General features: G+C 36.4%; 1 protein-coding gene across 1 annotated transcript in view; it reads left to right on the top strand.

Annotated features, from left to right (window-relative positions):
- The first annotated feature begins 869 nt into the window (after window positions 1-869).
- LOC106104719 (unconventional myosin-IXa-like) overlaps window positions 870-14537 on the top strand; it is a 25389-nt gene continuing 11721 nt past the window's right edge. The window contains exons 1-21 of the mRNA XM_013284848.1: window positions 870-1681; window positions 1911-2054; window positions 2751-2863; window positions 3603-4516; window positions 4996-5176; window positions 5726-5865; window positions 6118-6364; window positions 7115-7250; window positions 7645-7793; window positions 8185-8295; window positions 8794-8841; window positions 9340-9522; window positions 10332-10526; window positions 11133-11380; window positions 11578-11749; window positions 12089-12317; window positions 12850-12926; window positions 13166-13234; window positions 13310-13417; window positions 13663-13828; window positions 14256-14368. Of these exons, the coding sequence (XP_013140302.1) occupies window positions 1646-1681; window positions 1911-2054; window positions 2751-2863; window positions 3603-4516; window positions 4996-5176; window positions 5726-5865; window positions 6118-6364; window positions 7115-7250; window positions 7645-7793; window positions 8185-8295; window positions 8794-8841; window positions 9340-9522; window positions 10332-10526; window positions 11133-11380; window positions 11578-11749; window positions 12089-12317; window positions 12850-12926; window positions 13166-13234; window positions 13310-13417; window positions 13663-13828; window positions 14256-14368 (3779 nt within the window). The 5' untranslated portion in view covers window positions 870-1645. The remainder of the gene's footprint in view (window positions 1682-1910; window positions 2055-2750; window positions 2864-3602; window positions 4517-4995; window positions 5177-5725; window positions 5866-6117; window positions 6365-7114; window positions 7251-7644; window positions 7794-8184; window positions 8296-8793; window positions 8842-9339; window positions 9523-10331; window positions 10527-11132; window positions 11381-11577; window positions 11750-12088; window positions 12318-12849; window positions 12927-13165; window positions 13235-13309; window positions 13418-13662; window positions 13829-14255; window positions 14369-14537) is intronic.

The following is a 14537-nucleotide window of genomic DNA, read 5'->3' as shown; positions in this document are numbered from 1 at the left end:
CATGCGTACAGGACAAGACGCTACGTGTGAAATATTCTCAAGATAATTATAAGTAACCTAATAGTCATAGATCGTGCCGATATTATGTTATTTGTTTCATTTTAATACAATAAGATATTTTTAAACCCGCGCGGGCGCGGTTATTTTTAAGTGTTATAGTTTTAACATCAAATAACTATTTTTAATTAAGCCTTATGTGCCATTACTACATTATTTATTTATACTAGATTTGTAAACAATTTTGAAGTTTTGATTAAAGCGTTTTGAAAGTTTACTTTTTAATTTCATGAATTATACCAATTTAACCTCACAAGAATCGTAGACGTTAGAGAGTTGTATCCTTGTAGCAGAGGTCTTCTTAGCGGAAGCTTAAAAGAACGAGGAGGCGAAGTGCCTCGGCGCTTTTCGCCGCGGATGCGTCAGTTAATAGAAACGGAGGCTGAAGTTGGAAAAAATTACGAAATCATGATTTCTTTAAGAAGTTTTTTTGTTCTTATAAAAATTATGATTACATGTTTGCCAAATACTTATTTGTAAATAAAATTCACAGAAAAAAGTGTGAAGTGAAACCTTGGTCATTATTTGAAATATGGGATGGTAATTTAAGACATGTGTAGATTTTTTTACAAACTAATTATCAAAATAAGATAAACTTATTAGAACTTGCTACTTTTCAATACAAAACATTTTTATGGAATCGTTATAACATGAATCGAAGGAGCATTATGGTCAAATGGATTTTATATTGTCTATTGTTAAACATTTTGCTATCTGTTGAAAGTACAACCCTACCGAATTTGGAAGTTATTTCTCAGGAAGCTATGTCTAAAGTTACATTGCATTTTTAAATTACACGCTTTAACTATAGATACACGATTCATCTCAACACACAAATAAAAATGGTGGTTCTATTTCTTTAAAAAGGATTTATAAATCGAAATAAGATGCTGAAATCAATGAAAACGTTTGAGAAGTGAGAAACATTTCAAACAAGTTTAAGTTGTAAATATATGGTCGGTCAGACTACGTGGTGTGCTAGTGAAATAAGAGTTGTGTATGACAAATAACAGGTTGTTGAAGACACCGAAATCGCTATAAGTCTGTATGTTAATCGGAAGTGTTGTTTTTTACGGCCTAAGTAAAGTTGTTATAAACCTCATAGTTGACTTATTAGTAAGGTTTGTAAATTTAAAAATTACTGAACCTGCATATTTTCTACAACTATCGTGCTTGGGATATGTATTCGTTCAGCATGTGACCCACATCTAAGATTTCTCTTCTGAGTTGTGTCTGGTGTTGATTATTTTAAGAACTGGTAGTAACAAAAAAACAAGTAACGAACTGAAGCAGAGGCAGCATGCAAAAATTTGTCAACAGACATGACATTTTGTGATGCTGTCACGGATGAACACAAGCCGCAGATCTTGCAGGGGGTCAAACGTATTTTACTCCGATTTATATAATTATGTACAGTTACATGTAAGTTGCGATTTTATATACCAGTGGGTAGAAGAAGGTTTCTAATGATCTGTGCAAGATGCATAAATTTACAAAGTATGAGCGATAAAGACGGAACTTCAAAAAAAATGGCATCGAGGTGCCAATGCAATAATTTTAACTCTCAGGATTAGAACTATGGTGCAGGATGGCACATGCTGAAAATCACAGATATATTGTGCAGGTTAGTGAGTTTCAAAGTATTGGAGATGTTAATCCATCTTGTTTGTATATCAGTTGTTAGTTTTATGTCTCCTTATAAAGTTTTTTATGAGAGGAAAATAGTTTAACAGGTTTGAACATACATTCTTGCTTAAACATGCTAATGTTACATAAGAAAAATGTTTAATTATATAAACAAATACTAATTTAATACAATTAAATGTATATTTATATAGTTATTGTACTTGCAGGTGTTTGTAGGAGCTCTGTCGGCACAATATGAGGCCCTATCCGTAGAAGCCTCAAAGCAGACAAGCTCCGAGGAGATAGTATGTTGTATCACAGAAAAACTTAAATTAACAGATGGATCTGGTGGACCATATGAACTGGCTGAGGTTAGTTAAATGAACATAACTGTATGCAAAAAGCATTAACAGAATGGCAAAAGTTGTACAAAAGAAAAATCAGAATTCACTTATACTGATAGAAAGCCTTGCTGGCTGATAATGTAATTGATAGTGAGATACTTTATTATACAACTTTAAAATCTATTAGTTCTTTGTTATAAAAAAATTATCACCATTAGAAAGCTACATTATGCTACGTTATTACTAGATTTTCTTTAAATTCTGCACAGAAGTCATGTACGACAGCTAGTATGCAATCAACAAAGATGTACACAGGTAGAAATTTATGTGTTTTAGTAATTTTAATAGTAATACTAGATATGGTATACAAATATGTGAAGTACAATCTCCTTAAATAGAGAATAAAAAACAATGATATTAGTCATCATAGTTATTCAACATTGTCTTTTTTTCCTGTAGATAAATGACTTTTGTCAACTGTTGATTTTTGTTAGTGTCATAAAATGTGTCATAATTTAATGTACAAAGTTCTTATGCAAGAAAAGTTTTGTGTGTTTCATGTAATTTTCCTTCCTAAAAGTATTTATTAAAACTGCAATAAGACATTTTTGTAAATAATAGTACCATAAATAAATATAAAAGAAGTGGACAGTAATTTATCTAGATACCATATGCAATAGTAAATTTTTAGTCCTGTATATTTCAATTGAAATGCTTATTAAGGTGGTCGGAGATACTGTCAGTGGGGAGTGCAAGGAGAGAAGGCTCGGCCCCAATGAGTCTCCGGTTGCTGTTATGTTGCTGTGGCCCAATAACAATACAGATCAATACTACAGGTATTTATAGTTACATTATGTAATATATACAATCCATGCTTATGTAATGAAAATTGTTTCTTTGAACATGCTAATCTCAGGAACTAATTGGATTAGAAAAAAATATATTTACATTTACCAGACGAAAATAGAAGGTTGTTTATAATTTAATTATGTCTTATTTCACTGTAAATATAATTGTAAGGTGTACCTAGTTGTGAAGTGATTTATATGGAATTAGGATATCGTAAAAAAATATATATTTCAAACTAATTCTATGAGGTTGTTTTTATTATATGATCTGGAATGTTATTTATATGTATCAGACTTGTACTACAATGATTCATTTAATCATTTACCTCTCATAATTATGTAAATTACCTGTTTCCTTATATGTTTTGTACATACTTGAATAAGTTGACTACTGGGTGTGGATAATTACTGTATCAAAGTAAATTACGATCGTAGTTGCATCGAAATTATGAATATTTAAGATTTGTAGTATTCATAGTGAAGGGAAACAGAGTTGTTAGGATTTACAGTGGTAATGTGTGAGTCACTCTTCCTGTCGTCGTATGCCGTGATAACAGCCATCCTGCCAAACAAAATTTGCCACTTGCATTAAACACAACACTGTTCAAGTTTCCCCAACTGTTCAATATTTAAAACACTACAACTAAATCAAATGTAATTATATTTATATTTGTTATTTATATGCGAATATGGCATCAACTTTATTTGAAATTTATCACATTGTCAGGTTCTACCTACGGGAGAAAATTCCAGATGAGCCATGGATGGAGAAGTTTTCTGTGGACCCGCAGCTGATAAAGGACTACTTCCAGAGGTTTCTATATCAGCCCAAAGACAGAGAGTATCCTGATTTGTGTCAGTTGCCAGAGCTAAATGAACAGACACTACTCGATAACCTGAGAGCCAGGTTTGCAGCGGGATATATTTACACATATGTTGGATCAATATTAATAGCGGTCAATCCATTTAAATTGTATCCAATATACAATCCTAAGTATGTGAAGCTGTATCAGAATAAGCGGATAGGATCCAGTCTTCCACCGCACATATTTGCGGTCGCCGACGCCGCGTACCATACTATGCTACGCGAGAGAACAAACCAGTGTATAGTGATCAGTGGTGAAAGTGGATCCGGAAAGACTGAAAGTACAAATTTTCTCCTTCATCATCTAACAGCGTTAAGTCAAAAAGGATCACATGGCAGTGGTGTGGAGCAAACGATCTTAAGCGCGGGTCCAGTGCTAGAGGCGTTTGGTAATGCGAAAACGCCTCATAATAATAATTCAAGTCGATTCGGCAAGTTTATTCAAGTTAATTATAAGGAAAATGGTATGGTACATGGTGCAGTGGTGCAGAAATATTTACTGGAAAAATCGAGAATATGCAGTCAAGGTCGCAATGAGAGGAATTATCATGTGTTTTACTATTTGTTGGCGGGTGCTTCAGAACAAGAAAGGGAACAGTTACATCTTCTCAGTGTTGACAAATATAATTATCTATCAAAGACTGGTTGTAGTGTAGTGCCGGGTGTTGATGAACAATATGAGTTTTCAAGATTAAAACAATCCATGGACATGGTAGGTTTTACTTTGGACAAGCAGCGTAGACTGTTTGCTGTGCTGTCAGCTGTACTCCTTTTAGGTGAGTTTATCTAATTTTAATGTTATCTTGATTGATTTCAAAGTATTTTAATAACTTCGTAAAGTAATTTAAGGTTTACAGACGTCTCTTATCAACTGCTTTATCTAATAACTCTGCTAAATGGCATTACAACTAGCAAAAATTTCCTTATCTCCAATGTGTCACCTAAATATAAATATTTAAAAGCAAACATCAACCAGTTTAATGAACTTGTTTACTAACATATTTTGTTAACCTTTTAACAGACCTAGTAACCACACAAAGTAAAAAAAACGATAATAGTCATCTATGATTTACCCTAACCTAAATATAATCTTGTGACAAAACTTTTTGATAATTTTTAGAGAATAATAATCATTAAACTGTTTTTACCATTCTGTAATAGTCTATTTCTAGATATCTCCCCTACTGTTTTTACTAATGTGTCTAGAATTCATAAAATTGGTCTTATGGACTTATCTTAAATGTAATTTATCCAGGTAATGTAGAGTTCCAACCGCAACGCAAGTCGTACCACCACGACGAGGCGGTGGGGGTGCGGAATCCCGAGGTGGTCTCCCTCATCTCCTCCCTCCTGAGGGTCAAGCAGGAGACTCTGCTTGCTGCGCTCACCTCCAAGAGGGCGAGGGCGTCCGGAGAAACCCTCGTAATTAACTACAGGTGAGTTAATTAACTGCAAAATCTTGAACTGCAGGTATAGTAGTTTTTATTTGCGGTATTCCAAAGACAAAAACATGGCATCTTAATTCTGACATACAAGTATACCATTTTGTTTTCAATGTTTTAATAAAATATAAGATAATTGTGTTACCTTTACTTTGCCTTTGATTACTGTATGGTTTGGAATTCGGTAACCTTACGACCTTTACATTTTCGAGGCATACAAGACATGATCATAGTGGATGAATACTGCTAAGTAACCTCACTTTACCCATATAGTAGTAATTCCCGGCTAGTGTTTAGATTGACAGAGATTGTAGAGTATATATGTAGTATTTACTAACTTTCGCCCGCGACTCCGTCCGCGTGGAGTTGAAAAAACAAAAGTAGCCTATGTGTTCTTTCAGACTATCCTCTAGGTTTATGCCAAATTTCTTCTAAATCCGTTCAGCCGTTTCGGCTACAAATTATAACAAACATCCAGTCATCCATCCACCTAAATTTTTGCATTTACAATATCAGTAAGATTGTGTAATTGTTGAATTGCAGATTGCCGGAAGCAATAGCGACACGTGACGCGATGGCGAAGTGCCTGTACGGCGCCTTGTTCGACTGGATAGTGATGCAGGTCAACCACGCTCTGCTCTCCAAGAAGGACACGCTGCGGGAACATCAGGGACATAGCATAGGTGAGTTACTTCATTTTAAATTTACAGTAATTCTGCTTTATTTCTGACTAACATAGGCTATTCATACTAATATTATAAAGAGGAAAGATTTGTATTTTTGATTTGTATTATTCAATTCATGTAAAAACTACTGGGCAAATTTGTCTTTTTTTAAATCCGCGCGGACGGAGTCACGGGCGAAAGCTAGTGTTTAATTAATACTGTTGGCACTAACTCGACCGCTAGTGAATAATGTTATAAATAATTTTTCAGGCGTTCTGGATATATTCGGTTTCGAGGACTTCGGTCCCAACAACAGTTTTGAGCAGCTGTGCATCAACTATGCCAACGAGCACCTGCAGTACTACTTCAACCAGCACGTGTTCAAGTACGAGCAGGAGGAGTACCGCCGCGAGGGCATACGGTGGACGGACATCGGCTTCTCCGACAACACCGGCTGTCTGCAGCTCATAGAGGGCAAGCCGGGCGGCCTGCTCTGCGTACTCGACGACCAGTGCAAGTTAGTACTTAATCTGTTTAGATTTTTGTTTATTATCTTCCTGTCGGGGTTTTCTCCTTCCTCTATAACTATAAATAATTCTATTATTCTTCTTCATCTCAGTCATCACTCCCTTCTTGATCACCATCTTACACGCAATCTATCCATCTCTTTCTAAGTCTACCTCTACCGGTACATCACACTCATAACTAATGTTCTCCTTGTTATATGTGATTCATCTTTCCACATAACACGTCAATGCTAACCTTATGCTATTTAATTTACTTACTTTACTTTTATGCCTTACTACTACTACTCAGCCGTATGACGCCCACTGCTGAGTAGTCCATCAAACACTTCTCTTTACCAGACACTTGTACAAAAAAATTAGCACAGAAATAAAGTTTTGAAAAATGTATAGACTAGTTTAATCTAAATCGAGGGGAAGAGATCTAAAGGACGTCGCCCTATGCGTTGGACGGACCAAATATGCACCACTCTCAACACAACTATTCTTAACGCCATACATGTCGCAGAGAATCGCACAGAATGGAGAAACACCCTTCGAGAGAGTGCCAAGGAGAGTGGTCGCGACCCTCAGGAATGAGGAAACGATCCGGAGAGAGAGAGAGAGTTTAATCTATCTTATAATGCCTGTGATGTAAAATTGTTTTTGTTTTTTACATAATGCCATGTCGAAATTATTCTCAGTTTTCAGGCCCTATGTTTAATATAGAAATATTAACTTAATTTTTCTCTAAATGTTTTCAGTTTCCCATGGGCTACAAATGAGACATTGTTACAAAAGTTCAACTCAGTGCATGAAGAGAATGCCTTCTACGAGAAGCCCCAGCGGAGGGAGCCCGCCTTCGTAGTGCGACACTACGCCGGCAGAGTTAAATATCAGGTATGCACTATTTATTTAACTAAAGAAAACTGTTATTGCTTGATATAGTAATGATGGAAAATGCAAAAACAACGTGGTAAGTGATAATTATTATTTACATTTGCTCTTTATTTTAAGATTTACTTTAAATAAGTTATTGAAAAAAGTTGAAAAGTGCCGTTTAATATATTTATTATACACTTTCTAGGCTCTGGTGCACAAAGATGTTATATAACTATTCGCGACTTCGTCTGCGTGAATTTAAAAATATAGTAGCTTTTCAATGGTGAAAGAATTTTTGAAATCGGCCCACTAGTTTTTCAGTTATTTCAATACAATCTAAAGTACAAATCTTTCCTCTTTAAAATATTAGTATGGGTTCGTTATATTATGTATTTTAATAATTTTATTCCAGGTGACAGCGATGCGGGAGAAAAATCTAGATCTTATGCGACAAGACATAGTGAGCGTGTTGAAGAACTCCTCGCTGGCGTTTGTGAGGGAATTAGTGGGAGTTGACCCCGTCGCTGTGTTCAGATGGGCGATTGTACGAGCCTTTTTCAGGTAAATATATTTTGAATATTTTTTCCCGATAAATCATACTATTGCTATACTATTTAATATCATACTATTGTAAATGCGAAAATTTGGATGGATGAATGTGTTACATATGTTCAAAACAGATCTCGATTAATTTTGTCATAGACATAGAAGTTATTCTGAAAGAAAAAATAAACTACTAAGTTTCGAACAAAAGCTAGTCTACTAATAAGTAACATGTTTTGTTTTAATCGTAAATGCAAGCAATTTTTAAAACTAAGTTTTATCCTTGAAATGAGGAAATATAGTATTTATTAAACATGAAAAATACGTAGTAAATATGTTATTATTGGCGGCCAGCATTTGAAACGAATGTATTTAATTTCTTTAAAGCATTTTTTTTTATCTTTTTCAGGGGTTATTTCGCATTCTTAGAAGCAGGAAGGAGACACCGAGTGCAGCGAGTAGATGGCGCCTCCAGAGTTCCCCGACCCTCCATACAATCCGTCAACGATAACATTATTAGGTGAGTTCATAAACAAAGCTCTTATTATGCACAGATTGAATTAGAAATTAAAATAATTAATTTACAACAGCGTGATATTAACATTGAACACTGCCCTAACACTTGTATTACATACTAGCGGTAATCCATGACTTTGACGGGCAAATAAAAAAAACAGACTATATAATTTCCGTATACTTTAACTACTTTTTCAAAATAGGTCCAACCGTTTCGGATATTACTCAGTGCAAACGCGGCTAGTGGACAAACAGACAGAAATTTTATTTTAGATATAATCATCGCAAATACATCATGTTTCAATTTTATAACATGTATAGGTCTGTTTTATCAAAGGGAGTGAAAGAGATGTCTATACAAGTGTTTCGGCAGTGGAACATAGTAAGATAGTTTAGTTGACACATATGAGACATGAAATGAACGTACATATAGAATGATGTACGCTACGTACGTACGCTTGTGCTAATACGTTGTGATGTAATGATGTGTCTTGTTGCTCAGCCAACTGGTGACAGTATCGTCAATCAATCTTGCAATCAACCGCATTGCGTAAGTCACACAGTATACAGCATGTCCCACTATACTCTACTCGTATGCACTTCACGCATGCTTATACGTGTTTTATATATTGTTATACCTTATTTTGTTTAGTACACAAGACTGTCATTAGAAAAAAATATTTTATCGATATATTAGCGCTTATTAAAAAAAGCAAATTTGGGAGGCCAAGTTAAGGACTTAAAATTACTGTAATTATTTCTCTGTATGTTCTAATTTCAATTAAATTGCAGAATGATATGTGGAAAGATAGCGCTACAAAAATATATAATATTATCCAAAAAGTTGTGTTTTTAACAGTTAACATTTAATGACAGTCTTTGTAGTTTAGAACGTTATGCTAATAGCCATACCGATGTCATGTAACCAAACACTTTAGTAACGACACTGTCCACGTTCGAGCACGATGCATGCGTGTCACGACGCACCATTTTTATTTTGTTACATTAATTTATAATATCGCAATTTGATTTCGCGTATACGATGAAGAACGGCGCACAGAACGGGCAGTAAGGCGCGCGAGGTGTGCGTGCGCAACGCCAGCGCCGGCGAGGGTAGGCAGAGCGGCGCGCGGCCCGCCAAACATTACAGGATCGCCGAGACGCGCACGCGCCGCCTCGACCGCGACCTCGACGACGCGGACGTGATGCAGCGCGCCAGCCAGATCGTCCTGTACGTGTCGCCCCGCCCCCCGCCCCGCCCTCCTCTCTCTGCCTCCCACTACACCTTCATCAAACAAAATATTCAGCACATCGATGTGCCCCTAAAAGTTTATAGTGAAAATTCTTAAAATATTAGATTATTAATCGTTTCCGAGTAAAACTATCTCACTAATAAAACATTTCAGACTGAAATGATTACTAAATCTAAATATTGACAAAAATATCAGTGTTAAGTGCATCAGTGAAATTCGGTTTTATTTAACGGATCATGTGACGTTTTAAATTTTTTTTACTTGTCCTATCTTTTTTCATTTTTTTTTTAATTTTGTTTGATGAATCATCTTTCGGTTGCGGTTTCACTTCTATCGGTGATGGCTTTATGGTTTTAATTTTCTCTATACTCATGTAATTGTAATTGTGATTAATTAGACGTTATGTATTGTGTAGTTGTTACGTATTGCGATGGGAACTTGCTTATATGTGTATTATTTTGTGGACTTACATTTATGGTGAAAATGGGCAAAAATTATTTAAAGATTTATAGATATGCTATTTATTTCATAATAATGCACCATAAATATAAGCAATTATATATTATACTCTGTATTTGTTATTTATTAGATATTGGGCTAATAGCTTTTACTAGCTTTAAGTATATAACAGTTGGATATCAAACAATATAGATTCTATTCGTATTTTTTTCAGCACTGAAGGGCGTTGTTACTTAATACTTGTATATATTTTGGCATGCTTAAATTTTACGGTGGTTGGGTGTTAACTTTAAACGATTATTTTGAGTGTTAACTTTGGGGTTGGCAGGAAGAACAAATCGTTCAGGCCGAGAGAGCGCGCTAAAAAGGGTCTGAAGAACTTACAAAGTGTGAAGACGCTGGCGGGGCGCACGGCCGCACCCGCGGGCAAGAGGAAACAACCTCTTACCGTCGCTGCTCAGTTCCAGCACTCACTGGCAGCACTAATGGAAACCTTGAATCAGGCAAATCCATTCTTTATAAGGTTTGTTAGTGTTATTAACTATTTGTTGATTGTTTTATGTATGTGTAAGACCTTTGACTAAACTATCGCATAACTGTTTATCGCGTTTTGATTACTATGAGCTTATATGAAGGTGAACATATGACTCGATTTTTAGTTGTGCAACTAAACAGATGATTCGCTTGCGAAACAATCTCATAACGTTTTGCGATAATTTAGTCAAAGGTGTCCGCTCTAATGGTGATAATCTAGTGTTCATTAGTGGGTCCATATGTGTATCTAAATTGTTATATGTTTTGTTAATTGAACTGTAAAATACGGTTGAAAAATAATGTTGTTTGCAATGTTATTGTTAATTGTTATACTATTGCACTCAGATACGTTTATTGATGACAGAGTCACGTAGTTTAAAATAACAAAAATCTACTTTAAACGAATGTTGCTATAGTCAAAATCGTTTAAAGAGACCCTGACAACTGTCCCTTTACTCCTCTGGTGATGCCCATACCGTCTTAAAAGGCAATATCTGAGCTCCTAATTTAATTAAAATTTGACGTCTGTTAGATTGTAAACAGTGCTTCCGAAGCGTAACTGCTTAAATAATGCTCAAACTTGTTTAACTTTCAGGTGTATAAAATCAAACGGTGATAAGATATCGAATGTCTTCGACGAGGATACTGTCCAACGTCAGCTGCGGTACACTGGCATGCTGGAGACAGTGCGCATCCGCCAGGCGGGGTACAATGTGCGCCTCACGTATGAGGAGTTCATACAGCTGTATAGGATCCTGCTACCCAAGGGACTACTCAGCTCGCAGGCGGATGTCAGGCATTTCCTAGCCACTTTGAATCTGGACAGAGATAATTATCAAGTTGGTAAGTCAAATATTAGAATATGTTATACCATCTAAGTTACAACTTATTTTATTTCCATGCGGAAGAAGTCGCGGACAAAAGCTGGTTACAAATAAAAATTACTATCGATATTTGTGCCGTGTACAATCAGATAAGCGTCTACAACCATGTATGTTAGTGGCATTCAGCGTCAATAATATATTTGTAAAATATTACAGGAGCGACGAAAATATTCATGAGAGAAAGTGAGCAGAGGAAACTGGAATATCGTTTGCATCAACAAATAATGGCGTCCATCATCACGATCCAGCGCTGGCATCGCGCTGTGCTGGAGCGGCGGCGCTTCCTGGCGCTGCGCCGCGCCGCGCTGCTCATACAAGGATATTGCAGGTACATAAATAAATACCAACACTTCACTTACATTATAAGATTTATCAAATTGACTACCACATCCAATTTGTTACCTAGGAAGTTATTTTAGGATATTTATTCAGGCGACTGAATTCATAACCAAAATCTCTACGTCTGCTCGATTGTAAGCGGCGCTATGATATAGTATTAAAAATTCGATTCAGTATTCGGCTGTAAGTGCGGTAGTGTGTGCTTTATTTGGTTATATTAATTTAGTATTCGATCGAAATAAACTAAAAACGTATCATAACTTCAGTGAGTTTTTAACAATAACAAAAACAGAAAAATTAGACAGTAACGCGTAAAATTGTTTTCCAGGCAATGGTTGTCATCGCGGCATGAGGCGGCTACTCGGCTGCAGGCGTGGTACCGCGGCGCGCGCGTGCGGCGCTGGTACGTTTCGCTTCGGGGCGCGGTAGTCGCGTTCCAAGCGCACGCACGCGGCGCACTGCTGCGTCGCACCGTGCCGCGGCTTAGGAGCACGCGCACCACGCCCACCACCACCACCGCCACCTCCACCACCCCGACAACACAGCACAACAACACGGTACATAACTGCACTGGTTCTCAACGTTTATTGGAAAGAGATACTCACTAAAGTTCTCCCTCCTATATTTCTTAGGCGTACATATAGTGCCATCTAACAATCGTCTCAATAACGAAGCTCACGTCATGTGTTCTATTTTATGTCGATTTCATAGTAGTAGAATGTCGATGTAATGTAAGGGTGTGTTTTAATCAAACTTTGATTTGACCAGTGCTTAATATACAGCTTTTGCCCGCGACTCCATCAGCGTGAAATTTAAAAATAATGGTAAAGAAATGAAAAAATATAGCTTATATTACAGTTAAATTACCTTTTTAATGGTGAAAGAATTTTTAAAATTGACCAAGTGGTTTTTAGCCTATTCATTACAATCAAAGAAAGTTTTCTTCTTTATAATATTAGTATAGAGAAATGATTTTAGTCGAGTCAAAATGACTTGTTTGTACTCTACAGTTTAATGTCTTTTCATGCAAATGATTTGAATGAAAACTCATAGTAACTCATAATATGATAACATTATGTGTGGTTACAGCATGAAGGTAGCGCGGCCGCAGAATACGCTCCTGACTTCGACAAGAGCATGCTTGTGCTCAAGAATATCATGGACTTGTGAGTACACATTTAATTACTTTCACAGCATTACATTTCTAATCTAAGACTGTAGACAAAATCATATTTGATTGACGAAATTACTACTCAAATCGATTAAATGTGATATTCTAAAGAAATAAATAACTACCAAGTGTAGACATTTAACTTACCTGTTACCATTGTCAACAACATTTGAATATATTATTTGAAGATGGAGTAAATCTGCAAATTGATCATAATTGCTTTGTTTTTTGCAGGGACGTATTGTTCGATGGTTCTGCGAGCAGCAGAGCGTTGAGGGCGACTTACTCTTTACCCGTTGACAGGTTTGTACCAAAAATAACTGGTAAATCATTTTAATTTGCGAATATCGGGAATGTAAAACGATTAAATGTTTCTAGTTGGGACAATAAACACGACTTGGAGAATATCATTGCCAAGAATCAAAAGAAAAGGATCTCAAAAACACAGAACGTCAACGAGTTGCCACTCAAACAGTCTAGTTCAAGGTAATATAGAGTAATTTTTTTTACTATTTCATATAAATGTATGCATCTTCTTTAATTTTATGTATTTCACTACTATTTTAACCCAAAAGAAAGACAAAACTCAATTACAAATGTTAACTAACAGGGTAAAGCTAATATTCTATTAAACGCATAAAAGTTAGGAACAATGAAGTCTTTCCATTTTTTTTATTCTTCGAGTTACTCAGTTGGGATTTTTTTATTTTACTTTTTTTTTCAATATGTAGTTCAATAAATCAAGAGGCGAACGAGTCATCCCCGGAGGAGAGTTGGCAGGTGGGCGCGTACCCGGGCGCCGTGGCCGTGCCCAGCAAGATCACCGCTGACGACATCGCGCACGAGCTGCTCTGGCTCAAGCTGGACCGCGACTACATCATCACTGAACGGAACAAGGTATCTACATATGTTGGTCACAACACTGCACTACTACAAGGGAACTACGGTTCTAAGTAAAAGTTTGGATACTTTTGCAATAAGGGTCGCCTAATGGTAATTAAACCCTTCCCATGTTCTAAAATCTACACCATGGCATTTCTTAGTAGACCTTGAGCAATTTGCCAAGGTAACATGGATGAATGTAAAAGTTACTAATAAACGTGAAAGTCTGTATGGATGGATAGATGTTTTTTAGAGTTTGTAGAGTAAACGGCTGAATGGATCACAATGAGATTTGGCATAAATATAGATATATAGTCTGGAAGAACATTTTTTTTTTCAATTCCCTGCGGACGTAGTCGAAACTAGTACTTTTATTCGCCGCATTAAATTGTGTCTCGCAGTAATATTTTTTCCTTGGCATTTCTAACCAACTGTGATATAGAAACGTGAGCGCGAGCTGGCGGAGTCTCTGGCCAGCAGCAGCGAGGAGTACCTGCGGAAGGTCAGCGACTGGAACCAGGCGGATGGAGAAGATGCCAGCCTCAACAGCGTCAGGTATCACATATAATTTATTCTGCACCTTTTGTATTATTTATCAGCAAGCACTAAAGTTCAATGTTTGTTTGATCACGTAAAGCTCAGAAAATTTTAATAGAATTTGAACTAATTTTTATTAGATACAACGCAGAGCCCAAGACAGGGCGTACTGTGGACGCCCTCTGCC

The sequence above is a fragment of the Papilio polytes genome, unplaced genomic scaffold, assembly GCF_000836215.1.
Source record: "Papilio polytes unplaced genomic scaffold, Ppol_1.0 DF823399.1, whole genome shotgun sequence".
Classification (NCBI taxonomy): domain Eukaryota; kingdom Metazoa; phylum Arthropoda; class Insecta; order Lepidoptera; family Papilionidae; genus Papilio; species Papilio polytes.
This window is presented reverse-complemented; position numbering and strand designations above follow the sequence as displayed.